This window comes from Passer domesticus, chromosome 6 (assembly GCF_036417665.1).
Source record: "Passer domesticus isolate bPasDom1 chromosome 6, bPasDom1.hap1, whole genome shotgun sequence".
Lineage (NCBI taxonomy): Eukaryota > Metazoa > Chordata > Aves > Passeriformes > Passeridae > Passer > Passer domesticus.
Genome location: NC_087479.1, coordinates 34,842,619 through 34,869,885, shown reverse-complemented (window position 1 = coordinate 34,869,885; position 27,267 = coordinate 34,842,619). Strand labels below are relative to the sequence as shown.

The 27,267-nt window shown below is 37.1% G+C and overlaps 1 protein-coding gene across 10 annotated transcripts in view; it reads right to left on the bottom strand.

Moving 5' to 3' along the window:
- The window catches only part of PCNX1 (pecanex 1), a 93,249-nt gene that overhangs the window by 55,253 nt on the left and 10,729 nt on the right, over nt 1-27,267 (bottom strand). For 6 of the 10 annotated variants that reach the window (XM_064424411.1, XM_064424412.1, XM_064424407.1 and 3 more), the window contains exons 2-7: nt 25,182-25,390; nt 19,189-19,294; nt 16,511-16,556; nt 15,582-15,671; nt 12,232-13,932; nt 1,736-1,868 (exon numbers count right to left, since the gene is read on the bottom strand). In XM_064424411.1, coding sequence (XP_064280481.1) covers nt 1,736-1,868; nt 12,232-13,932; nt 15,582-15,671; nt 16,511-16,556; nt 19,189-19,294; nt 25,182-25,390 — 2,285 coding nt within the window. Of the gene's footprint in view, nt 1-1,735; nt 1,869-12,231; nt 13,933-15,581; nt 15,672-16,510; nt 16,557-19,188; nt 19,295-23,413; nt 23,471-25,181; nt 25,391-27,267 lie in introns of those variants that run through there. The other 4 variants (XM_064424415.1, XM_064424416.1, XM_064424417.1 and 1 more) reach the window with 3 other exon arrangements.

The following is a 27,267-nucleotide window of genomic DNA, read 5'->3' as shown; positions in this document are numbered from 1 at the left end:
TTTAATCTGCTTTTTTACCCTTGAACATCTTGTCTGATTAAAGAGTTACTCCCACTTCACAACGTGAAATTCGTGATTCACAAAGTTACTCCATAGTCTCTCACTGAAGTCGAGCTTAAGACCTGGGAACCTTAATGACTGCACTAGCATGTGGAAATGAAGCCACTGTCAACCACAGTTTAAAACGGAGTCTTTGTATTTTCCTTACTCTATACCGACAAGAAAGAAAACACTGTTTTCTAACTAATACACAGTTAAGGAGCTTTCATTACTTTGCATAGCCACTTATGCTGCAATACACAAAGCTGAACTATCCTCCTTTACCAAAAAAAGAAAAAAGAAGACAGAGGCAAGTGAAAGCAACCAGGTGATCTGAAAGAAGACAAACTTACCATCCTTCACTATGAAATAAATCACTAGCTTGAATCTGAACACTCTACATTCAGCAAGACCAAAAGCTTAACACAGAAAAATCTAAAATGACATGATTACTACCTCATACTGCATTAGCCACTAAAACCACACCTAACTAGTTTCAGTCCTTGATAAGACAGAAGTCAATCCTTCATCTGTTAGATTTCTAGGTACCATTCTTACACTCCCCCGCCTGAGGAAAAGCTGCAAAAGTAGTGCTCAAATATTTTAGTGGTGTGACAGAGATGGCATAATTCCTCTGCCATCCTCTATTGTAAGGTATTTTCTTTGTTCCATTTCTACAGGTTTTCCTAGTTCAAAAAAACTACATAAATATTACCAAAACACAACAACAGTTTAGCATACGAAGGAAGATCATTAAGAATATATAACATATGCAATTACTCCTACATATTTATCAACTAACTGAAGGAAGAATTACTTCGACACAGGGAACTGGTTCCTTCTTCTACAGGCCATGTTCTCCTCACCAGATTCTCCAATTCCATAAGCAACCAAGAAATTGAAAGGCTTAAAACACATGTTTAAAAACTTATTGTGGCTGCTATTTCTACTGTTCAGGCTGATTGATTAAACAGAGCTGCTGTATGTAACAAACCACTAGGCTCAGCTTTGTAAACAAAGGGGCCAGTAAAGGCTGGGGGGACTCCTGAGACACATGTGCACAGTACCTTTTAAACATTGCCAAGGCATGCAAAGTGCCACACAATTATATTTAATACTAAGCAATACTGAGCATTCTATTTACTTCATCATTTCTCTTTTGCTGTAAAAAGCTGCAAGATCTTCAGAAAGGTTTACCTGTATTTTAGATTTGGAGTCTCTTTTGGAGCATATATTTAGCTCTTTATAAAAGTTCTATCATTTTGCTTATCTCTCACAATCTACAAATGTGAAAAGTGATCACAGTACTAGTCCCTAATGTTTACATTCTTCAAGAGAAGAAAACCAAAATGGGGAGTGCTGATACTATTTTCTTGGGTTTCTCTTCTTGATTGAAATTAATAGTTTCTAAAATTTTTGATAAAGACCACTGAGGCTAAGTTTGTTAGCATTAGTTATTTTTTATATCAATCTGAAAATAGCTGTAACATGTTAGAGACTGACTATCCTGACCATTTTTAAAATAGTGCCACATATACATGCACAATTCAACAAGCCCACAGTGACATGCAGTGACAGCTCAAGGAGGTTATGGTGGGGAAGGAAGTAAAAAGTGCTTTTCTGGCAACACTGGTGGGTGTGGGGAAGTGGTCTGCTGCATGCATGCTAAATATGGTGGAACATTTAGATACCCTACCTGAGGGGTGATCCGATGAGCAATGTAGGAGGGGTAGGGTTACTCCCTGCATTGTGCCGGCGTCGTACTGCCTGACGCCTAAATGTGCTGCGTTCACGGCGAAATGTGACAGTCTCCTCGCTGGCTTGTGCTGCTGCATCAAGACAGACTTTAGGTCAAATACGAACCCATCCTAGTTACGTCAACAGTAACTTAAGACTCCTTTCTTCCCTCTGACCCTCCCCAAGTTAACGAACTTGACTCACAACAACAAAAGTAGCTTACTGTAGTCCTAACTGTTCCAACAAGCTGCCTCAAGACAGGATCACAACACACAGTTATCAGCAAAAACCTGGGTGGCTGGGGGAGTGTTCTTGGGGGAGTGGTCTTTAATATACAGCTTACGCTTTTTCACCCCCAGATCCAAATAGCCAGGTTGTAAAAAAGGTTGGATATCCCAAATCTTTTCTGTTAATGCATGGCAGGAAGAGACACCTGATCTCTCCCTTTATCTCACTGAACAGGTAATTAAGGAGAAGCCTGAAGAACTACCTAGCAAAGTTGTCTACCACTTCTCACCAGAATCTTCTCAATTTTTTAACTTCTGCCAAATAGGCAGGGTTGAAGTTAACCTCATCACAACTCTTTAAGGGGACAAAAGAAAAGCAGCTTTTTTTTCTCAGAAGCATCAAGGGATACATGTTGCTCCTTCTAGACTCATTACAATATAATTCACAGAGGCAGGAGGTTGAGAATAAGTAAGAGAATAACTTATTTTTAAGGACTGATGGTTTTGTTATTTCAGGTTCCCAAACAAAAGGTTTGGTTCGAATTTATAAAGCAACATCGTAAAAAACAATTTGTATGTCCTCAAGGGATTAAAATATTTATCCACACATTATCCCCCAAAATCCACCTGTGCTCCTTAAGCACTACAATCTGAACAATTTCAGATTTGGACTGCTTCATGGTGTGTCTACAATCTGAGAAGTCTTCCTCCTGAGCCAAGGAAGCTCCTAGTCAATTTGAATGCAGAGCACTAAAGAGCTCAAATGAATGGGCCACAGAGAAAATAGGGTTTGGCAGGCAATTGGAGGAGAAAAAAAAATTGACATGAAGTCAGTGCAAGAGAAAAATCACAAACTTGACAGGGAAGTCACAACTTGGTGGCCAAGAAGCCTGTTACTAGAGTGAGAAAACCAAGAATTGTGTCAAACAAACAAAAAACAAACATCCCCTCTCCCCCGTACCAAAAAAAAAACCAACCCCACAGAGAGCAATGGCAGGAATGCTACAGGCAGAGCAGTCCATATGCACTTCAGCACACTTCAAGTTCCAACACTACTGTCATTAAGCTTTCAACACTTACCAGCAAAGACTCTAATGCTGGCCTACAGGGAACAACAACCTATAGCAACCTACTACGGTTGTGTGCTACTGCCACAGCTAAAGCAATAAAGGCTGAAACAAGAGTTTCATTCACGCATGAACCACAGGTTACCAAATTAATTCTCTGTCTGAAGCTTCAATTTATAGCTTGCTTTAAAACAAAGAAGCTACATGAAGAGATTTACTTTAACACCAACATTCAAGCTACAAGCATTTCATTGTCAAAACTATCGATGTTAAGGGCAATGCTAATTCAGTCCTTTCCTGTACTTTCAGAAAAAACAGGAGTTTCCTCATTCTCTCCTCATTCCTCCACAAGTGTTTTTACAATTCTAAGTAACAATAGATTATACTACCTTTTCAAGGTATTTCAGCAAGAATTCAGTAAGTTTCTCCTGTGGTTTAATACATAGCTTTATTTTAATACACTAATTTCTTTAAGCATTTCTTTGCAGCTCTCACACTTGAAGTACAAAGCAAGTGAACCACACTAAATAAGACAGACTGAATCCTGACACACAAGGTCAAAGCCACCCATTAATTTTGTATGACAATTTATATAGCTCATTTTTTCTAGGATACACATCAGCATATAAAAATTCATCTTTACAACACAGCTTCCACTGAGTTCAGATGCAAAAGCAATTCTGGTAATCAGACCATAGTTAAACACCACAAAATAAGGAACAGTGACTAGTCTTAACTGAAATGTAAATATATGAATTACCATTAAGATGGAAAACATCAGCACTGTATCTTAATTAGCACTTGCAGCTACTTAGCAAAAGCAGCATTCAAGTGCAATTCTTTAAGGTAGCACACTGACAGCTACATGTCATGTTCTGCAATAACTGAAACAGAGACTATGAAAACATGATAGGTCCTCCCTATATAGCTCAAATTTAACACTAAAGCAAGTCTCAAGAACTAACAGAGACAGTGTCCTAGATGAAACTAGATATACAAACATGCTTGAAGAAAAAAAGAAAATTTAAAAAACTAATATATACTTGGGGGTTAAATTCAAAGCTATAGAGGCAAACAGCTCTGGCATTTTCTAACTGTTTATTATTTCATTTTAACTTTTAAAAGTCTAAGTAGATTTTGGTGTAGTTTTCTACCTGTTTTACCACTAGATTCTCGATTTATCAAATCTTGAAACTTTTGTTCAAAGCACATCTTTTATACACATTCTTCCTAAATGCAGGTGGTGCCATTCAGAGTCACTATACAAGCCGACAAGTTCTTTTGAAAAGGCTGTTCAGACCAACAAGCTCCAAGTCAGCTAACATTACACAACACTGCAAGAAGCTACATGTAAGAAACAGGACCAAAGAGCAGAGAGGATTAGCACAAAGTGTGGAAAGCTAAACTGCTGAAAGTTTGCTTTTGGTTGAAAAGGAAAACCAGAGGGGCTGTGGTTTGGTTTTGTTTATTGTATTGGCCCCCTGCATTTGCTCACTCTTCCCCAAGACTTTTTAGCGAGTGTTTGTTTTTAATATAATTTCACAGAAGACATACAATTTAAAATGTACACATACCAGTACGGAAAGCTATTCATGTTAGTTTGTATTATTTGTGTTTCTACTTGCCTTTAATGAGAAGGAGCAGTGCAACTGCTTGTGAGTTCACCAGTAGGAAATAAGACGAAGTTCCTAACTTCCCTCTACCATGATTTGAAAGCAGCTCTATTATGTTTCAATACAAATAAGCTTTAACATTTATGATGTCACATACAATTCTCCAATACTGCTTACAACTTATCCTAGACTCCAGAAATGTAAGATCCAACATCTAGTCATGTACAAAATCTACATGTAACAGCATGAGGAAACAGGTAATACTTCTGAAGTTCACACTTCAGTTTTAAGTAGAGGAAGTCAAGCTTTTCAGCTTGCAGAATGTTTGCTAAAAGGTGCTCTATGTTTTTTTATTCTACACTTCTATGCAGAATCACTGCACTTCATATCAAGAAATTCAAGCATTTCCTCTGCATGCTGTCATATGAATATGAGACTCCAGCACTATCTACCTTCAAGAACACAAAAATCATGTTTGAAGTTCAAAGTGCACAAATTGAAAATACAAACCTACACCCCAGAGATCAATAAAACAGAAAGTGGAGACCTAGTGACAACCTTGTAGCAAACTTAACTTCTCACATGCCTATTTCCAAATATAATACTTTTCAAAGTATTTCCAAATATAACTCTTTTCAAAGAAGAAACAATGACACTTGTATCTGTCAATGAATATGTGTATGCATGCACAGTTGATTAGAATTAATATGTTTAACACTTCTGACTGGAAACAGTTACACGCTTAAAACGTCGTGAAGATATAATTTTGTCATCAGACACTTGGAAAGATGCTTTATATTGAACCTTTTTATGCTCACTTCTGTAGTTTTACTAAGTTTTAAACAGAACCTGAAGACTCACAGTTTTATTCCACAACTATGCAACTGTTATAGAAAATACCTAGCTTTAAGAAACAAAGTACAAATATTTTCCTTTGAACAGGAACATTTATATAAAAACAAGCCAAAACATTTGCAACATCTCCCTGCACCTACTTAACACAACTTTTAACCAAAACTTAGAAGCTTAAGAAGCACAACATGAAAAAGCAGAACTGACAAAATTTTACTGCATCAATAAGACCATTTCATTTTGCTACAAACAAATGCTAAACCCAGTGCCTTAGATAAATTCTAAAATACAGAAAAAAATTTCATACGAAGATTCCTGGAATGATGTGGTATGAAACTAATACAAGGGTGAAGTATCCATGTGGAAAACCATAAAGTCCATAGGATAAAAACTGCAATCATTCTAACTAGAAAGCAAGCAAGGAAAAAAAATACACTACCATAGCAGAAAGTCTCCCTCACTCTTCTCAGGGGAAAAAAAAAAAAAAAACAGCTAAAAAACCAAACACCCCTTCCCCATCACTTAAGGCCTAGATGGTTTTGAACATTAGTCAGGTTAAGCATGGTTAAAGGTGCCCACGGAACCTAAGTGATGCTTGGACATGCCCTTTCTCACCCTATCAAATGGGAAACAGATCTATTTTCAATCACTAATTACTAAGCCTACCAGTTCTCAGCAAGAGCTGGAATGAATAGTTTATGGCTCATGTACTCATATAAGCAATGAAATTTGCAAATGCAATTAAATTCTTCGAAGACAGGATGTATTTTGCCAAACCAAACAGCTGAAATGCTGTCTTTCTCTATTGAGCACCTATATCTCATTTGTGTTGGAAACCTGAGATGTACCTCACGTGCATTTATGGGTTAGCACTACTGTTCTCCTCATGGTTGAGGCATTTATAGCTTATTTTCACATGTTCTACCACTATATTAAAAAGCATACTTGAAAGATACCCAAGTAAAAAGAAGCAGTCTGTTCAGTTCATATCTTCAGTATGCAGTTGTTAATGACCATATTATTATGCACCTTAATAAAACCTACAGCTGCAGGGATTACTTATACTTCTCTGAGGAAAAAATCAAATTATTAGCTCAGAGTATTATAACTTACTGTGGAGATTTCAAGAAAGATATCACTAATGACTATTTCTGAAGAACAGAGATGTGCACAGCAAAGGAGAAACAATGAAGAACAGTGTGATATCTCCAAGTTACAAACTTTTGCTAGAAAATAGTGCAGAAGAAAATAACACACAATTCAGGAGAAAAAGTAAAGCCCAGGACTCCAATTTTGTGATTTATAAAAAAGAAAAAAAGTCAGTCTGAAACTAGCCTGAAGAAATATTTACAATTATGTCAAAACAGTCACTACAACAACCTGAACAGCAAAACTCTATCAAGGAAGAAACAAAGCAGGACAATAAAACCATCTGGTTTGAATTCTGAACCAAACATTTTTACAGACCAGCTTGTCAGTAGAATTTTTATACTAAGGCCAAAGATGAAACTCGGAGTCTTAATTATCCTACTTCACTGAACTTCCTACTTGAATTATTCCACTTTTAAAAACATTGGGCTACTCACATAGACCTCTTGAATATAATGCTGATGTACTTTGGGTCAAAGAACTACAGCTAAACCCCAGCTGACCCCCTGCCCAATCCAGAACCTGTATCTCAGGGTTCAGGAATCAATACCTAGAATTATATTCATGTAGCAGACAAATGTTCATTTGTCATAATTGACATTAATAAAGTTAGTTCTGACCTTGTGTTTAGATTTATTCACCTTAAGGAAAAGATGCTGTAAATCTTCAAAACATAGTATTACCAGCATATGTGGCATGCGATGTTAGCATATCATACACAGAAAGAAATGTTTGCATTACATAGCCTTAACTAAAACCTCAAACATTAATTAGTGGCCAACTTCAATAAACAAATGAGTTTTATCTCACAGCTACATTTTGTAGCAATGTGAGCAATTCCATCACAGCTGATAAAGCTTTCAGAACTTTCTTCATTATATGCGTACCAATAAACCCAGGTACCTCTCTACAAGCCAGCATGAAGATGCACCTTCATTTTTATCTAATACCAAAAATTCCTATTCAACTCCTGTTTGAGATGGAATACTTAGCAAATACATGAATAACACATGTCAACAAAATGGAATCACTCTTCCCAAATCAACCAAAAGACATCTAATGAAAGCCTCTGTATTATCCATAAGGGGACAAAACACAGCCCCACAAAACGTACTAAAATTCTGCTTTACTAGGAAGTGGTTAACAATTAATAGATGCAAGAGAAATTCCAGGTGTTATTTCATTGGTAAGTTCCAAAACTGCAGAAATCCTACAGTAGCCTCATATATAATTTCTAACACTGACTACATCTTTAAGTGCTTAAAGGTAGCAATCTGACCTCTACTGAGATGACAAGATATCCAACATGAGAGGGAATTCTGCAAAACTCAACCTTCACACACAAAAGCTGTGACAGTACAGTAAAATGCTTATAAGAAGAGAGCCCTTTCTACTGCTGATCTGCTTACCTGAGTCCAGTTACAGCACGGTTCTGCTGAATACATGAATAGAGACAGCCAACATACACACAACCCAATCACAGGAACTTCACACATTTTTCAGTTTCTACCATTTCTAAACTTCAATTTCTCATGCAGAACTGTTTGGTTTAGTAGTTTAAGCATGAACTGGCAGACACACAGAAAACAAGATCAGAAGCCCCATATTCTGTAATTATATTCATTCTATCTGCAGGAAAACGTAGCAAAAACTAAAGCCATGAGAAGCATGGAACAGCTCTGCAAAACAGGCAAATCAAGTCATGACACAGACCATGTGCAACACTAGCATAAAAGGGAGTATGTTGGCAGCAGCTGCCATGACCATTGGCTGAGTAACAGAGAACTGCACTGTAACAAAGGCAGGCAGACACGCTAAGCGTACATGTACAAATACACACAGACTGGGGAGGTGAACAGGGTTCCATCTGTCATACGAAACACAAGCCTAATGCAAATTCACAAAGCCCTATTTTGCCTGCCTGTAGAGATATACTGCAGACCTCAAAGACAGAAAAGAGTATGAGCTGTTACTTCAATATTGCTATGCAATGTATAGAAGGAAAAATGCATCACACTACATGCAGTTTTATTTACAAAAGTGTATGTATCTCAAGAACTTAAAAGTAAATGAACCCTAAATTGCAGCAAGCTGTAAAACACAGCAGAATCTTAAAGAGCACATATTTTACAATTAATATAGAACTGCAGGAACACTTGACTTTTCAGGTCAGCTCAAGTTTTACAAAACACCACTGTGTTACATACAGCATTATGGTGGTTCTTTAAATGGTTACAAACAGCAATCCAGAAACAGCACACATCTGACAGAAACCAGGCACAGGACAGTGCAAAGAGGGTATTTCCAGAGTATCACAAGACAGTGGAGCAATTGCAACTAACCCATGACTCATCAATTCACTAGCTGCTTTTGGAGTCTGAATAGTTGAACAAGGATAACTACAATAAGATGTCTTCCATTTTTTTATTATACATACACTTAATTTCAGAATTTTCAGATGCTGTTTCTCTACATTTTAATGAATTGCAATTTCTATTCAAATGCACAATGCACATACTATCTCACAGCAAGTGAGTCATTCCCCACTTCCTGGCATAATAATACAGAAATGAAACTACTAAGTTGTATCTGCAGAAGTGAAATATGTACAAGTTTGTACAACATCCTGCTTAGCAGAAGGTTAGTGAAGACCACATCCATTAAGATACACATTTTAGCACTTACACAAACAAGAATGTAGTTCTAGTCTCAAAAGACTGAAGGACAAAATGAAGTAATAATTACTGATTTAAATAATATTTGAAACTGCTGACTGGAAAAGAGGAGGTGGTATTAATATGAGTCTTTTAGTTATCCTGTGTGCATCTATTAATTATTTGTTTCAGAAAGTTATCATAAGTAATCACAGACATTTTTAAATATTCATATAAAATTACAAAATATTCCTTTCAGCAGGAGGTTGGACCAACTACTTCCAAAATGCACATCCAACCAATATCCCAATCTTATGAAAATCCAAACCAAGCTGATTCTGTCATTCACTTCCAACAAGTAAAAAAAAATTCTTAATTTTCTTTTTAAAAATGCTATACATATATACATATGACATATTTTTATATTACACATGTATGTCTTTAAAAAACCTCCCAAAAGGTGAATACATTTCAGTAGTAAGAAATACTGGCTATAAAGTACTTAGATTCTAAAGAGTTAAAACATTTTCTCTCATTACTCTTACTAATGGGTAAGCCTAAGGAAGAAATCCACAATTAAAGATACAGATATTACAAAACTTGTAATAGAAGCTATAAATTGTGGGGAAAACTACCCAACAAACCCACACAAGATAAAAACCAGTAAAGAAGGACACTATGAAAGAATTACTCAGATTGGTCACGAACAGATAAATGCAATGTAATTACTGCATTGGTGCTACACAAGACTGAATAAATGTTTAAGCAGTGCTAAAGAACAATTAAGTGATAATTTTGTTCTGCTTCCAAAAAAAAAAAAAAAAAAAAAAAAAGAAAGGCAGAATGACATTCATTTCTTACAATCATAAAGCAAATACTTCCTTTTCTCTTGGTAGGAAGAAACAATATACAGCCAGTGTTATTAACCATATCATGTCACCAGATGAGGAGAGCTTGATTCCAAATTGTTTCTTAAAGACAGCCTGCAATCCATAGAGTAGCACTGCTTGGGTATTTGCCACTTAGTCAAAATACTAATTCAAATAACCCTTATGTAAAATTTTAAACTGGAAATGGATCAGGCCAGCAAGAATGACAGCAAACCTTTCCCGCTTAAGCTGGTACAGATTTGTACCTTTAAGATTGCTTTGAAATGTGTTGAGTGAAATGGTGGGGAAGACAAACTTTTCCAAAAGAGCAATCAAAATATTTCACAATATTCAGCATCTGTCTTCCCTTAATTCTTTCAGACTACTGACAAGTAGTAAGCACATATAAAGTCTGACATGTTCTAAAACGTAAGGTATGTTAATCCTCCTTTGCACATAAAGGGAGAATCTTATTAGCTTTAAGCAGTAATAACACAAAACAAAATTAAATCAAGTTTTGTGCTAAGGAAAGCATAGAGTCAAAATGGTAAATACATAAAGGAGACCTTTTATTAGTCAAATTACTCTCAGTAGACATGAAGAGCTGTCACTTCAACAAGGCCTTAGGAAGAATGTGTGTTAAGTGCTTAACTTCTAGGGTTAGTACTAGAAGAGTAACCTTGACTCTTATTAAAGCTACTGCAAAAATCTGTTACTAGGAATAACAGAGAAAGTAAAATAAGAAAGAACAAATCTGCATACATTGGTAAAGTGAAGGCATATAAATAGGTCTGAACTAATTGTAAACCAGTCAAAATTTATCAATAATCAATACACAGCTGACCTTCAGTGTGGCACAGTTTCTCTTCCTCCCCAGAAATTAATTGTACTGATTTTTATAGCTGTTTTGTTAATACTGGGGGACACACCACAAAAATAACTCCATAAAAAACTCCAAACAAAAAGAAAATCCCACTATTGGTCATACATCTTATCTCACTGTGGGCCTCTTTTTAAGATGAATCACTATATTTTGTTTAGGCAGCTTACATAATAGGAACAGTCAAATTTGCTATAATTTGCTAAAAACACCTGTCTTGATCTAAAATACAATTTTATGAAGGGTTTGTCCACCTAGATGTAAAGATCCAGATTATCTGGTAGGTATTGGCCTTTGAAAATTCCAAAAGTCAGACTGAGTTAATTAGCAACCTCATACTGTTCTGAAAATGTATTTTAAAGACACTCATCTACCTTGACACAAAAAGCCTTCCAGTTGAGGCAGACAATATAGTTAACCAAGAAAAGAAACAAACATTATAACAAGCAATAAACAAAAAATATTAGGAGCTCCAAATTCTGTTTTAAAGGCCACTGCTAATCTGCATTAATAACAGCTATTCCAGGTACCTTATTGTTCACATTACAGCAAACAAAACAATAGTTAGGGAAAATAAGAGGAAACTACATTCCTCTCCAGCACTGGAAGGTTATTGTGTTCACATAATGAAGACAAAAAGACCCCAAAAACTCAAAGTAAACAAGACTGTCTAGCCAGCAGCAGCAAGGCTAAGCAAAAATTAAATCCCTAGGAGAATTCAACTTAGTAACTAGACTATTGTAAGAATTCACAATTAAAGGCAGCATGGTAAGAGTTTGGGATTGGTTTTATTTCTTGATACCACCTCAAGCCATGCCAGAGGCTGCAGTCGTTTTTATTACTCAGTATAATGGAGCAGGTTTGATTTGATCACAAATAATAGTTTTAAGATACAGCTCTAATTAATGAGGACTGCTGGTAACAAACCCCTAACACCTCTAGTTAGAAATTTTGTAAAATCTGTTTGGATTCAACACCCATTTCAGTAGCTCTTTCAACATATTACAAAGGAAATGATTTTCAGTTTTACTGGGCGAGATTGGAGAAACAGGGAAGATGCTTAAGTATCGTTTTAATTTAAGTCATAGATACCAGACTCATTAACAAAATATGGCAAGGTACTTCTGGTAGGTCATTTACTTACCTCCACTTGCTGATTCTTGCTCTTCCCCTTCAGGAAATGTAGCCTGGCTTGGTAAGCTATTCCTAGAACGAGTGACTGACTCTAAGTGTGAAGCCCTTCCCAACAGAGATAGCTCATCTAGCACCTCTCCTTCTTTGGCTTCCAAATCAGATTTTGAAGTGGTTAACTGTTTTATGTTACCTGGTGCCATTAAACTATTTGGGTCATTTAAACAAGCTACAGTACCACTGTCCAGGCTTAACACTCTGGCACGATTCTTGGCACTGTTTGTGCTAGAAGTCCGTCGTGTAGATCTTTTTTTGCTAATTCCTTCAGAGCTTACGTGGGTTTTGTGAGCATTTTCAGAGTCTGTGCCCCCACGGTCTTTAGAAACATATTTGGTCTTTAAAGCACTGTATTTTCCCTCAGGAGACTGGCATGAATGGGAGGTGGTGCTGGAAGAGCTATCACTGCTGAACTGGTGAGCTGACTGCATGCTTGATGTCCTGCTCAAGTCACTTTGATCACTGGAGTCCTCATCGTGACAAAACACAGCACTGTGAGGTTTAGTACCAGATACACCTCGGAAGGAAACATATTCCCTGTGCCGACTTGAATCAAAACTACTAGCCCGCTTTTTTCCTGTCCTTCTCCGGCTGGATTTGTGGGTAGAGGCTGTTCGATGTATTAAACTAGAAGATTTTGGTCGGACATCTCCTTCTTTTTGTTTTCCACTAGTTTCTTTAGCAGCTCTTGAATCTACTAACACAGCTAGTTTCTCACTCTGCTCATCTCTTTGTTCAGCAGCCTTCCCATGCGGCCTGTCAGCTTGTGTAGTCAATTCATTGGCATGTGGGTTCTTATTGGCCTCTTCCGAAGCAGAGGCACCAAGACCTTTCTGGCTGTGCATCTCATCAGAGGCATTAGAACCCTTTACCTCTTGAACACCACCCAGAGGACTCACTTCCAAAGCAGTCCTTTCGCTACTAGTCCTTTTGTCAGTAGTAGAACCACTGTCATCCTCTGAGTCGACACCACAGTCTTTTTTCTTACCATCCTTTTTCTCTTCTCTAGGAGACTCCTCCTCGTGCTCTGACAATACACTTTCTATATGCGTTGAGCTAGTATGTTCACTTTTATAGCTACTGATGGTACTGTTGGTGTCACGATCAGTCCCGCTGCAGTAGCTTTCTGTTGAACCACTGCTTCTAGTACTCAGGCTTCTCAGACTGTCCATACTTTTGTCTGCTTTCAAGGATTTGCTCTTCCCACTTTTAGTCAATGGCTGAGGGCTGCTACTTTTCAGAATGTCATCTAATTGAAAAACTCCTGAAATGCAAGAGTTCTCACCCAAAGACTCTCGGGATCCAGAAGGGGGTTTGGAAGCTTCTAACTCACTGACAGGATCTAGTCCTCGTTTTTGCTGATAGAGGGGGAAGTCATTTAGTGAAGCATCTGGAAAAGCAACAGCAGAGCTAGAAGTCCTTGGTACACCTCGAGGTCTATGATCCTTCCTATAGGAGTGAGAATGTAGAGTTACCAGTGAAGCTACTTCTGTGTCACATGCACTGTTTTTAGACTGGTCCACAAGCTGGTTGTTCGAGAGGCACACTTTGTCACCGCTGTCCCTTGGCAAATCCTGTCCAGAGGACAATGAAGGTTGGATGGAGACAAACGAGTCGTTCGACACCAGACGAAAAAGCTTCCGATCAGCTGCCAAATCTGTTTGAGTACATATTTTAAAATATTCATGTAAGTCATATAACTTGCTTTACAACTATTTGTTTATATCAGACAAAGTAAATGAACTGAAAAATCCAATTGCAAGTACTAAGAATTTGTCACATTACCATTTAAAAATATTTTATAACATTTGGGCAAATTTGACAGGCCTTTTTTTAATTAAAAAAGAAACCATCAATACCAGCTTATCCCTAGCAACTGATAAGGCAATTCTGACAAGTCCCCAATCTCTTCTATTGTTTATGTGTCTCAGACTTAATATTTTTACATATCCCAAAGTTTCTTAATTATAAAAGAGTACCCTGCCTTTCTTTTTGGTTCCTACATGCATTAAACAAACTTTTAAGCTATTCATGAAAACACAGTAAACCCCATTAACACTGAAGTCACCAAAAACCCAGCAAAAATCACCTTTCCTACCAGATACCAAGTAAGTTCAGTTAGCAAGGATGCAATCACTGTCACGGGTCTTTTTGTACTACAATGAAACTCCCTATGAAGTCACTGAGTTTTACTACCTCTAACAAAAAAAAAAAAAAAAAAAAAAAAAAAAAAAAAAAAAAAAAAAGGTGCTTTTGTTGTTAAAGCACATCATGAGATTCCTTGTTAGCTCTTGGTTAAAACAATCATTCCTGTCACCTATCACAAGCAGTCTCCCGTAGAAGTGCCCATCTGCCGGCAGCATTAAAACTCAGGCTACTTTCCCTTTTGCCACTGTCAGTAAAAATAGCAGATCTGGAGGCCAAGTTAAGTTTCTACAGCTATTAAATTCCTGTAGAGTATATCTGAATGCATGCAATTTAAGAGACTTCACAATTACTCAGCTGAAAGTCACAGAACCCTGCTGCCTATTACAACAGCATGGCCACCTGTGATGCTCCATTTCAAACACACTTTTTGCACTGAATCACACAGTAATGATTGAATCATCCATCTAATGCTTCTAATCAACCATCGGTGATTAAACTGGCAAAAATAAAGAGTTAATTTCCTCCTAGCAATCAGCAAAATAAGCAAAGATTTCCCTTTGGTTTTACGCTTTGTTTTAGTCTGAGCAGGCTTTTTCCTGACAATGAAGCTAAACAAAAAATTGTTGAGTTTTGTTTGAACACAAGCTAACAGTTTCCTTACATAGTAGAAAAAAAGTTTTAAAACATTCATCAAGCTCTGATAATGTGCATCTTGGAAGCAGCCTATAGCTCTAAGAACATAGAGCTCTGTATGGGGTTATTTGCTTTATAGAAAAGCCCACCACATTCACATTTGTCTGTACTCGTAAAGAACGGAAATTAATCTACAATGAAGTCTATTAACCACAGGCCACCTGTAGTTTAAGAGATACTGTCAAAAGAAATCTAAGTTAGCTATCTTTCAGCAGTAAGGTGACAGTAAATATTTATTACCTGCTGGAAGATGTCAGAACAAGGAACACAGAGTTAAAGAATAAAGTTATAAGCATTCAAATTACACTTCTCAGAAGCTTGAGTAATTAAGAAAGGAAACAGGGAACTTCAGGATAGACTCTAAGAAAGGGTATCAATAAACTGCATGAATTTATTTAGCATAATAAGCACAGGGTCTTTGGTAACCAAATACCATGTTTAAATATGGAGAAGAAGAAATTTTACCTTGTTCTTCACTCCCTTCTTTACATAGGCTAGAACTCTGGCCAAGACTCAAGCTGATATCATCAGAGGTCTTGGCAGTGTCAGTATCACCTGCAAGTTTTAAGAAAAAAAAGAGTACTAGTGCTCAAAGTATTGACACATACACCTACAGTCTCAATTGTCATGAAAGACTGTTGCTTGTATTTCTTCATTTATAGGTAAGTAACAATAGTTACATAATTACAATAAGACAAGATTTCTTTTAGATACAAGTATTGCCTACTCTATTTCTATTATCTTCCACAGAACTCAATGGCAATCAAGATTTTTTTTTTCCCCTTAAAGGTGTATCTATTGGAATATTTCTTTTTGCATGGTTGTCCATAAAAAAAGGAGGGCCAGACTAAGAAAATACTTGTAATGGTCAGAAAAGTAAGGAGAAAAACAAAACCAAGGTGACAAAAATTTGCATTCAATTTTTTTGGCCTTATTATTGGCTAGAAAAATTTACAAGAAAATACTCATAATATACAAAATGGTTATCTTTTCATCTTAGTGCTGGAAATTACTTCAGCTAAATGTCAAAACAACAAGAAGTTATCAAGTCATTGATATACAATACTAGAAGGGTCATTGGCTGCACTGAACTCAAAATACTAGAGAGAAGTCTACCCCAACCAACCCTTTGGCTCTGCATTTTATAGGCAAATGGAAAACCTGTCATTACATGGGAAGTAGAATACAGGCCCCAGAATATTCTCTCCTCATGTTTTGGTCATATCATTTGCATGTCCAAAGAAGACTTCCTCCAACTAGTAAATGCTCTATTTCACTCAAAAAAGAAAAAAAAAGTCAAGATGACTAAGGTAGACAGCATTTGGAAACAATACAGAAAACAACAGTGATTTGAAGTGCTTCTGCAAGGTAATTTAAGTAGCTAAAAATCTCACCTTTGATGGTTGCTGCTGTTCCCAGACGAGATAACCCAGATCCAACCTAGAAACAGGAAATTATGTAAAAAGCTGTAAACTTTCAGGACATAAACAATTGTTATTTCCTATTACTCCAACAGATGCATTTGCCTATACACTTAGGAGAGGTTTTTAAAGGCACAAAAGCATCCAGCAGCACAGTGCTGTAAAATTCTGACTATGCTTCCACTGCAGAGAGATGAAAAGTCATGTAATTAAGCATCCAACTACCTCACAGCACTATTCCATTCAAAAGCCAGCATTCATGGAGACTTTATTATGCTGACTTTAAAAAGTTCCTAATCTAGGAATTCTCCTTACTTAATGTGGCCACAAAGTACAAGTGCAGTGCCACACTCGTAACTGCACTTGTAAAATTTAACATTTCATGCTGTGATTCTGGTTGTCTAAAATGCTTCAAGAAAACAATCTTAGTATAAAACTTATCAACCTTAGTATAAAACTTATCTGTTCAACACAGTAAACACCAAGATAAATCCAAAAACTGCTCCCATGTGAAAAGATACATATTTTTCCAGTTAATTTCACATTCAGTGGCAAACCAGCAGGCATGGTACCTGCTCGTACAAAAAATTTCACCATTTAGGTTTGCAATCTATCTTTCTAAATATATCCTACAATCCATTGGAGATTACTTTGCAGAAATGCTAAAGAGAATTTGGTCTTACCTTCAATAATATTTTCAATACAATCTCTCAACTATAAATAGCATACAACAATGCAGGTGTCAGGTAATAAAATCACTCAGAAATAAGATAGAGGAAGAACACTCAAAGGCAAAATCTGAACCTATAATACACAAATATGATGGCCACTTGATTGATAGATGTACACTTACTGGGATGCTGTTTTCCAAAAATTCCTAGTAAAAATTACTCTGGGGAAAAGAGCATAATTCTACTAGTTATTTTCTGTAAGCACAGCAATTTCAGGTAACCTGAAGATGTGTGCAGATCCTGTTCAGCCGCAGCACAGAAGAACAATGGCTTTATGTTTAATCTGAAAAAGCAGCTAAGAGCTTGTTTAATACATTTTCTTCACAACATCATCACACACACTTTTAGTTACTCATTTTGTCATGTTTCAACAGCTTTCCATTCAATAATATGCTTTGATGAAGGCTGTCATTGAATACAAATGCATCACCACAAGAAAGCTATTTCACACTGAACAACTGAACACAACTCAGATGCTTACTGTTTATGTTCCCTTTTGATGCTGCACATTCAATCACGGAGGACCAGTGAATATTACTTTTCTTAGGACCAATACATTCTAAACACTATACTTTCTTTCACAGTAGGTTGAACTTCTCCACAGGCTTTAATATTAAAACACTTATGTTTGGAACATATTTTTTCCAAAGACCAGTCAAACAACTAGTCTGGGCATCATGTTTCTATCTTCCTACATGGACCATCGCTTCCTATTCCTTTGCACCAGCAAACACTTTCTCTCTTGAAGGAAAATCTCTTAAGAGTATCTATGCTGCATAACTGAGCATGATTCAGATAAAACACCAACATTAGCATACCACTGCACTTCGTTATCTACTGCTTGCTCAGAGAGCTAATTAAAAGAACATGATATTGCAATACCATGCCAAGGACTTCCATGTCATTTGAAGACAGGTTGTGTGTCTTTACTATGATGCTGCACTGTTCCTTATCAACATAACTGTACAGCCTGGCCAGTTCATCTACTTGTCCTCATGAAGGGTTGATAAAAACTAGTCATAACCAGCTAAATATCACAAGCCAAACAGAAGAAACAGCACATCCAACACTCTGGAATTTGAACACATAAACCTAGTAGACATAAACAGAGCAACTTCCCCAGTGAAATCCAACCAACTAGAGCATAATAAAGTTACATTAAAATGTAATAAAGTCACGTTCTTCATCACTTCCATCTGGCAGGACTCCCTATTTATTGCTTTCTTCCCAAGCCTGCTGAACAATCAAGGAAGTGAAGATTTTACAGAGGGCATCCAAAAAATAAACAGTTTTATTCTTCCCATTTCCAGCAGTTTATCTTTCTTTATACTTTAGCAAACTAACTTTTTTGACCCCAAAATATGACCTATCAGGAATAATAACCTGCAGAAACCCATTCACAACTGCAAGAGATAATCAGCAGTGGAAATATTCTAAGACAACAGAAGCCTCCCCAAATACAGCATTTAAATTTACCGATTAAGCTTTAAATGGCAGAACAAACAAAAGTAAGGGAGGAAGACAAAGTTAGAACACGAGCATGAAGATACAGCTTGAGCTACCCAAAGGGACAAGGGAATTCCACCACAGCAGGTTCTTAGTACCTAGCTCACCATACTCTGAGCCATTCTGACTTCTTAAATCAGAAGAAAACTAACTGAGGAAAAGGGAATACTTTCTGATGGAACAGTAGGTTCCCTTTCAAAATCCAGCCATTCCTAATTTAAGTACAAGATGAGTTGAGAGTTACACTGTGGGAGAATGCAATGCCTTCTTAGTAAAGCAGTTATATACAGAACAGAAAATTGCTTTATTTAATATAAATTACCCAAAACCTCAACAAAATAATAATAAGAGAATATCTACGGAGTGCAAAGCCAGCAATACTAAAGCAACAACTGTAGTAGCTTTAATTCTCACCTGGTTGTTTGGGTCTATCCCAGCATAAGAATTGCGTGAACTACAGCCAACAGGGGGAGTTGCTTCTCGTATGAACTCTGACATCTCAATCCCTCCTCCAGGGTCACTGAGAGAAACATTAGAAAAAAAAATCAGTGCATTATCCCCACCAGTTAAACAAAATTTTGTCTATGTTGAGCGCATATGCAAAACAAATATTCCCTTCTCAAGAATCAGGGACTCAAATATATCCCCATATCTTGGATGAACCCTGGCTGTTTGACACAGGAAGCTCAGTCTGAGCCAGAGCACTCTATACACTGTCACAGAAACTGCTGCCGCAAGTCCGCCATCACCAGCCAACACAAGCTATGAAGATTTAGGCCCAATAAAGCATTCCAAAATGCTGACATTAAATTCTCCCTGCCTTTATGTGCACACATGTTACTTCTGGATCAGCTGTTCAACTATAACACCCAGAAATTCATAGAAAAAAAAACTACATAGAACTCAGAGCATAGAAAGGACTCCTGGTCCTTTCCTTAGCCTGAATCTGGGAGCAAAAGCAAGGATGGCTAATGAAGAAAGCCACATGTGAATGCTTTTAAACATGCAGAGATATACAGGGCCATAGTACCTCTCCCAGGGATGTAAACCACATCTTTCTACTCAAAAATAACTTCCCTTCAGATACTTTACAGTCCCTACCAAGAAATAATTTGAGGTACAACATATATATCATTGCATCCTAGTGATTTCATCCTTTCAGGATTAATAACTATTGGTTTGAAAGTATTTCCTAGAGCAACACCATCAAATTGTAATTCCACAGAATTCAGCTTGTCAAAGGCAAATATTTTATGAAGCAAAAGCAAGTTGGATTCATCCATTAGGACAATGGAGTCTGAAGTCAGTTGAGGACTAGAACACAAGGATCCAACCCAGCACTCATTGTTAACTGCAAAGAAGAAGCAGTTGAGGCACTCTTTTTCCTATCCCATTAAAATTCTCTTCAAGCACCTTGATCCAGGAGACTCCTAAACAGAAGTATCTGCAGAGTAATTTGACACTGATCCTCTCTGCTTCCTCCCAAACATGAGCAACATCTTCTCAACAATCAAATTCCAGCATTTTGCTTAAAATACACATGCACAATGCTCATCCAGTCAGACCAAATACACCAAAGACAAAGGCCCTCTGAAGAAGGGAACAGAAATGGACAGAAGCACTGCAAGGCTTACTTAACAGATAAGTAGTCTTACAGGAAAATCTTACACAACAAGAACAACATTTAATAGGGTGCCCTGTACAGGGCCAGGAATTGAACTGATGATCCTGGTGGGTCTCTTGCATCTAAGCATACTCTGTGATTCCAATAATTTCTGAAATACATGGACATCAATCAAGGATATTGTAAACAAACTGTCTGTACACTAAAGGACCTGACACATGATTCATCCTGCAGCATATGTTAAGCTGTTGTCATCTTGGAGAGGTGTAAAGGCACAACCCCAGGAATCACCCTAGATAATATAAGAAACACATGATTCTTTCTACATCAGAGGTGACAAAAAAAGGATAGTTTGAAGTTAGGAATATATTCCTTCAGTAAAAATAAGTTAAGTTAAAAGACAACCAGCTATTACGTAGCAGAAGAACTATGGTCCAACTCCAGCTAATTAAAAAAAAAAAAAAAGAAGTGAGAAGCCACCATTTTGTTACAGCTCAACAATGAGACAGGCATACCCTTGGAGATGGCTGTTTACAGAGCCCTCTCTGACCTAGTATTATCAATTATGCTGAGGCATGTAAGGAAAATTATTTTAAAAGATACAGCACCAGCTTCAGCCAAAGCATTCCTTCTGTAGGCATTTTAAGAATACATAAGGACATAACATGAATTTAAAGACTAAACTGAAAAATTCTCATAATGTTTAAGTTCAGTATACATTACAACAACAACTGAAGATGTAATAAAGAATGCCTTTCACAAAAAGATGAAATTCCTTTCCTGTTTGAACAATTCATTGAGAAACACTGCATGTGATTGAAGTACATCCTATGAAGTAGAAAAATAAGTCATTGCAAATAAGCTTTCATGCACAGAACCAGGTAGTTAACCAAAGAAGGCAGCAATTTTGTCTAAAACTGAACCATCAGATATCAGCATACACAACAACAAAATCCATCACCGCCACTCTACTCACAGCTCCTTTATTCTGTGATAGCACACACGAATGAACAAAAGCCAGTAACAAACATCAACAAATCAAGTCTGCAGGAAGAAGCTGGAAACAGATCTCTAGGACCGACCACTGTATGCCTAAGTACCTGGACTTTTGCAACATCCAGAGTTCTTTAGGAGCTACTTGAAACTAGTGCTATGGCCAGGCCTTCCTGATATGAAATTCTACAATCTGTTTCTTACAGTTTGCTGTCTTCATTCCTTAGGCAAGTGTTACACTTTACAGTTTGCAAACAAAATAACTGCAGTGAAGTTACTACACAAATCAAGAAGACTGAAAAAATTACATCCAGCAATAGAAACTGCTGTGAAAGAAGCACTCAAAGAAGACATAAAGCAAATTAAACTACTATTTCTAATTATTAGTAACTCCGAATGAACATTGCTATCTGCATGTGTATCTCATCAGCATGTCAGAGACTAACCAAAAGCCTGAAGAAGCCATAAGTCTACATGAATTCAATTTAAAATCTGACTTAGGCTGATGGACTACAGTAATCTGACATTCAGAACTTCAAAGGGAAATTGGAAGTAAGTTACTTTGATTTCTGGACACAGCAGAGGAAAAGTTTTATTATTTAATGTCCAATAAAATAGTAGGATAACTAGTCAGGAGGCTGCTGTCAAAATACATAAGAACCACTGCATGTACTGCAAATGTTAGATCACAACAGATTCAAGTATTAAGAGAAATCTTCTTCCAAGCTTGAGTCACTAATGATAGTCAGAAATAAAAACTAACTCCAAATTGAAGAACAGATCTGCCAGCCACAGAAAACTGTAGGGAGAATAAATAGCAAAGGCAAGGCAACAGTCTTAGAGATCACCTTTTTAAATTTTATTTGCTCATATTTAAGTAGACTCTAAATATTTCAAAGATGCAACATTCTCCAGCTACTAGCTTTACTTAGTAGAAGTACACATGAAATTTATGTAGCATTATTAGAGTTCCCCCATGCTGAGGGAGATCAGGAACAGAAGCATCACCAGATGAACACTTTATAATAGTTTGAACCATAACAGCCACTGACAAGAAGCTATATTCATATATCCAAAAGAAGGATTGACTTAAGTGTTTTAAATTATTTATGTGGGTCCACTGATACACAACAAAGATCATGCTTCCACTGCTTCTTCTGTATTTCTATGAGACCAGGAGTCTGTATCCCCTCTACTTGCTTTCATGAAATCTCACACAAACATTACTATACTAACACCTGAAGTATGAAAACAGCAACTCACATTCCTTTCCCTAAATTAAGACTTTCTTTCAAAAACATTAACTAGAGAATTTCAGCTTTAGAAAGAGGACAGCAAAAAAATAAACAAGGCATTTCTAAAGAAATGCTAAGTTGTTCTTTGCTTAAACACGCCATAGTTTCATGAAAAGAAACCCCCATCCACAAACCACAATTAACTGAAGATAAATGAGCAGTTCAAGCAAGCCGACAAACGACAGCATATAATTTGTTAGATACCTGAAAGCACCACTTGGATGATAAACATCTTCAGAAAAAAAGAACAGCAGTTCTTAGAAGCTAAACAGAATCCTGAACACAACCACTGCTTAATCCTGCAAATAAATATACTAAGATTTGTATCTAAAGTGCTCTCTGTGACTGCATATGTGGCAGGGTAAAAACTCAAGGATGGCTTTGCAAACTATACTATATGCATATTTATTCAGTATCACATGCTGTAGCCTAAGCTATCAAAACTAATATTTGTATTATGCAAATATTTTAGAGGTATCTCTGCTTAGATCTCCCCTATATCCACCTCGTATTAGGGGAGCCGAGTTTAAAAATCACAAAACCCTACACACATGTTCTCTTCCCAGACCAGTTTGGGTTTTTATTAGTCCTCCAATTTAACTCACTAAGAAGGTTACAGCTCAATATTAAACACTCATTCTACATCCCATCTACTGGTTTGAATGCTACCCCAGAGTTCTTGTAAGCTTCCAGGCAAAGATTAGTGTATACTGTACATCCCACTTACCAAAAAGTAACTCCGTAATTTCTGCATTGACCTTGTTCCCAGTTCTAGTTAAGAGACCTGAAAGTGGGAACAAGGATCATATAAAAGTTAATGAAACTTTAGTTGGCAAGCAGGACACACAGCATTAAACTAACCTCTACTTCTGAGCTCACAATGCTTATAATGAAGTATCTCCTCCCATGTCAACTGCTCCCTAGACAAAACAGAACTGAAACATCCAGAAGTAATTCACAACTCTAGGAGAAATTCCCTTACCAACTTTAGACCCCTGTTTTGGAAGCAAAAGCTACATGGCAAAAACACCAAACAAAAAGAAAAGCCCTACCAAAAACAACTCAGACAAAATGCCTAAAGGTCACACCTAAAACATGCATGAGACATCACACCTAAACCAAGGTTGCATGAGAAAGAACAGACCACTAGTTTACTTCCATGAATTTTATTAAGCAGAATAAGCATTAAGATACAATTAGGGAAGCAGTCTGCCAAAATACCTCAGTACAGTGTTGGTAAGGTACAGGGTGATCTAAAGAGTCACAATTAAAATCAGCAGCTTCAGTTGCCAAACACATCATGGAAAATGGGTCAGGTTTATAAAAGATTGATACAAGAAGTTACTGTATATCAGCTTTAGAGGAATCTAAGACATGGCTTTTGCCAACAATACCTGAGCTGAGAAGACACACAAGAACCATGAGAAGCTACCCCATATATACACAGGAATGTCCTTTTACTTTTAGGCTTATCATTTTAAAGAGCAGCAGTTTAACACTTCCTTTCTTTAAAGGCATCACAATAAACATACTCAAGAGGCTTCTTTCAACCACGTTTCCTTAGTAAGACACACAATCTTTTTAAGAGTCAGGACAGCATACAAATCATCTCACTTTGAAAACTACTCATGGCTACTAGTACCGGAAACTCAGAGACAAGATAAAGGTCATCTCTAAAAGCTAACAATTCAAGGTTGATTTATTTCACACAGTTTAACTTTTAAGATGGTCTCAAATTATCTAAGGCAGGCAGAGGCTTTGATATTAGAGCTCATAACATCCACAGTCTGATCAAACTGGTTAAGCTGGCCTTGCTGATGAGTCATCTTTTGCTCTTTCTCCAAATAGTCTGGTCAGAGGAGGAAAATCTCTGGCATTGCTTTACACTGGCTACAAAGGAGATCTCTGGAAAGGAATCACCTCCTCTTGACAGTACTTCAGAATCGTTATCATCATTACTGAGCAGAGCATTTCCAGAATTTCCAAATTCACAGGATAGCATTCTCCTTGAAAAGACTATGACTAGAGTCAAGCATTGTATCCAAGTCCTGGTTTTGCAATACTAAAATTCAAACCCAATCAGACACTCCTCCTGGTGAGAAAAGAATCAGTATGTAGTATGTGATCTTTGACAGCTAGATTTTTAATACTACATCTACTACTGAAATTAGATTACTTGTACTAATTATGTTCATTAAACATTTAGTGACCTAATCAGCTCACATTTCCCATGCTATTGTTTCCAGCATGTTCAATACTGCTCTTGAAGTCCTTTGGGGGAGTACTAGGAAATTACTGTGAATGCATAATTTCAAACCTAACACACAAATAAGTCTACTTTTCAAGACCAGACTTAAAACCATCTTTCAGAACTACAGAGGTCTGTATCTATATTCCCTAATATTTAATCTCAATCACCATTCCAGTTACACAGCTGATGAAGACAGGACTGTTAGTCATTTGAAGCAGTATGCAAAATTCAGCAGACAACTTACCTGGGCCCATTGCTGTCTTTCCTCTTGGCTGAAACACTGCTTTGTTCTGTTTTTGCACCTCTGTCCATATGCTCACTGGCATTCCTCTCCACAATTTCTCCCTCATCCAGGGCCCTGTGCAAACGGTAATTCACCATCTTCAAAACGATAAAGAGAGCTGCTATCACTGGGCAGTAGACAGCTACTATCATCATGGAAGAAGGAAGAGCCTTGCAAAAAAAGAGTAAGAAAAAGTTAATGAACACAAGGTCAGATATCCATAAGAACACTCCCTAGATTTTAACTGTTTGTCTCATAATAAGAGACAATAAAGAAAATATGATAATTCTGAAAGTTACATGACCTACAGCAAATCTTCATGTGAAAAATGTTAAAGTCTAGCAAGACAGAAGAAAGAAACCATTGCACTACCAAAGATACTAAATCACCACAGCATTGTACTAAATAAACTTGTTTGACTGAAGCTTGAGAACCAAGTACAACTCTCTCTCTTCTTCCAATGCTTCTGCAATGGAAGACCTAGACTGGGAAGCTTAGAGCTAGCATGTGTGAGACAAATATTTTTAATTGTTATAAGTAGAAAAAGAAGGGAAGATTTTAAGCACATGAAGAACCAACCAACCATGGGGTGAGATCTTATTTCAGGGCTAGTACACAGCACCAAGTCCATTTCAGAAAAACTTGATGCAAGTTTGACAGCATGGCTGGATGGGAGAAAACCTGCTTAGATACCAAGCATTGGTGTTTTGACTTCACTTGTCACCTTCCAACAGCTACTACTGCATGACAAGACACTGATCAGTCACAAAAGCCAAACTGTTTCCTATTTGCCTACATAAAGAGGTTGCTCGCATGTGTGACCCACACACTGCACAGCAGAACACAACCTGCAAGACCACAGGCAGCAAAGATTTGTGCTAGATCATTGTACGCCCATGGAAAGGTAGCCAGCACATGTTCTGAAGAAAATTGTTCGTCTGTATGAAAGGCAGCCAGAAGCCACATTAAAAATACCCCTCAGTCCTGAACGCAACATTTGAAATTCCACTCGAAGTTAAGAGTGGAACACATGCAGCTCTTGCAGAGGTAAATAAGGTTTTTAAAAATCAATCACTTCAGCAATAGGTAATTGACAAAGTCCAGCCTGACAGCTATTTAGGAGAAGTGTTTGAAGAACTGGCTAAACTTCAGATTTCACTTCAATGCATTCATTCTTCTAAAACATGCTTTGTGTTTTTAAGTTTTGCCATTTCCCTAGGCAGTGATTTAAACAAAACGAGATATTAAGTCTCATTATTCATCCAAAAAATGACAACTTCCTTTACAAAAGCAACAAAAGTTTAGGTTGTGAAGTATTTCACTGCACCACCATCCTTTATCCTGCTCACGGTGTAGTTTGAGATATACCTCCAAAATACAAAAATACACACAGACATGTGACAAACAAAATTAAACATATGATATCCAGCTTGAACATTAATGCAGTAAATTAGTAGAACAAATGAGCTGTCTTTTTAGACCTCATGGCTGAAAGACAATTCCAGCTTATTTTCATATCTCCCTAGAGACCATGGGAAGGGAAGAGTCATCATTGATAAAAAAGCCCTCGGAACATCCTGCAGAGTCAAAACAATCCTCAGAGTAGAACACAGAGATGACTCTCTAACCAGTGTATAGAAACATTTTGAGCCATTTAAAATTGACTGGCTGACAACATAGCATAACATTACACAATGTAACAATCTCCTACCTAAAACTATTCACCTGAATCTTTGAAGGATTTTAAGTAACATAACCACAGTAGTCAGCCAAACAATTTTCAAGGACTCAGCCTGGTCATATGTGCTGAATAGAGAGGCCTCCTTTTTCTGTTTTCTACTCATTTTCCCCTTATGACTCTTCAAGATGCCCCTGGAACTTTGATCACCATGACTCTTTGTAACCCAGCAAGGTATTCCTCCATCATCAGACAACTATCATCGACACCTACCTTTCCCCCAAAACAAGTTAAGTCAACACTAAATATAACATTTGAAGTAGGCCAGGCAAACTAAGCTGCAGTTTGCTATGTTTCATTCTGTATGCT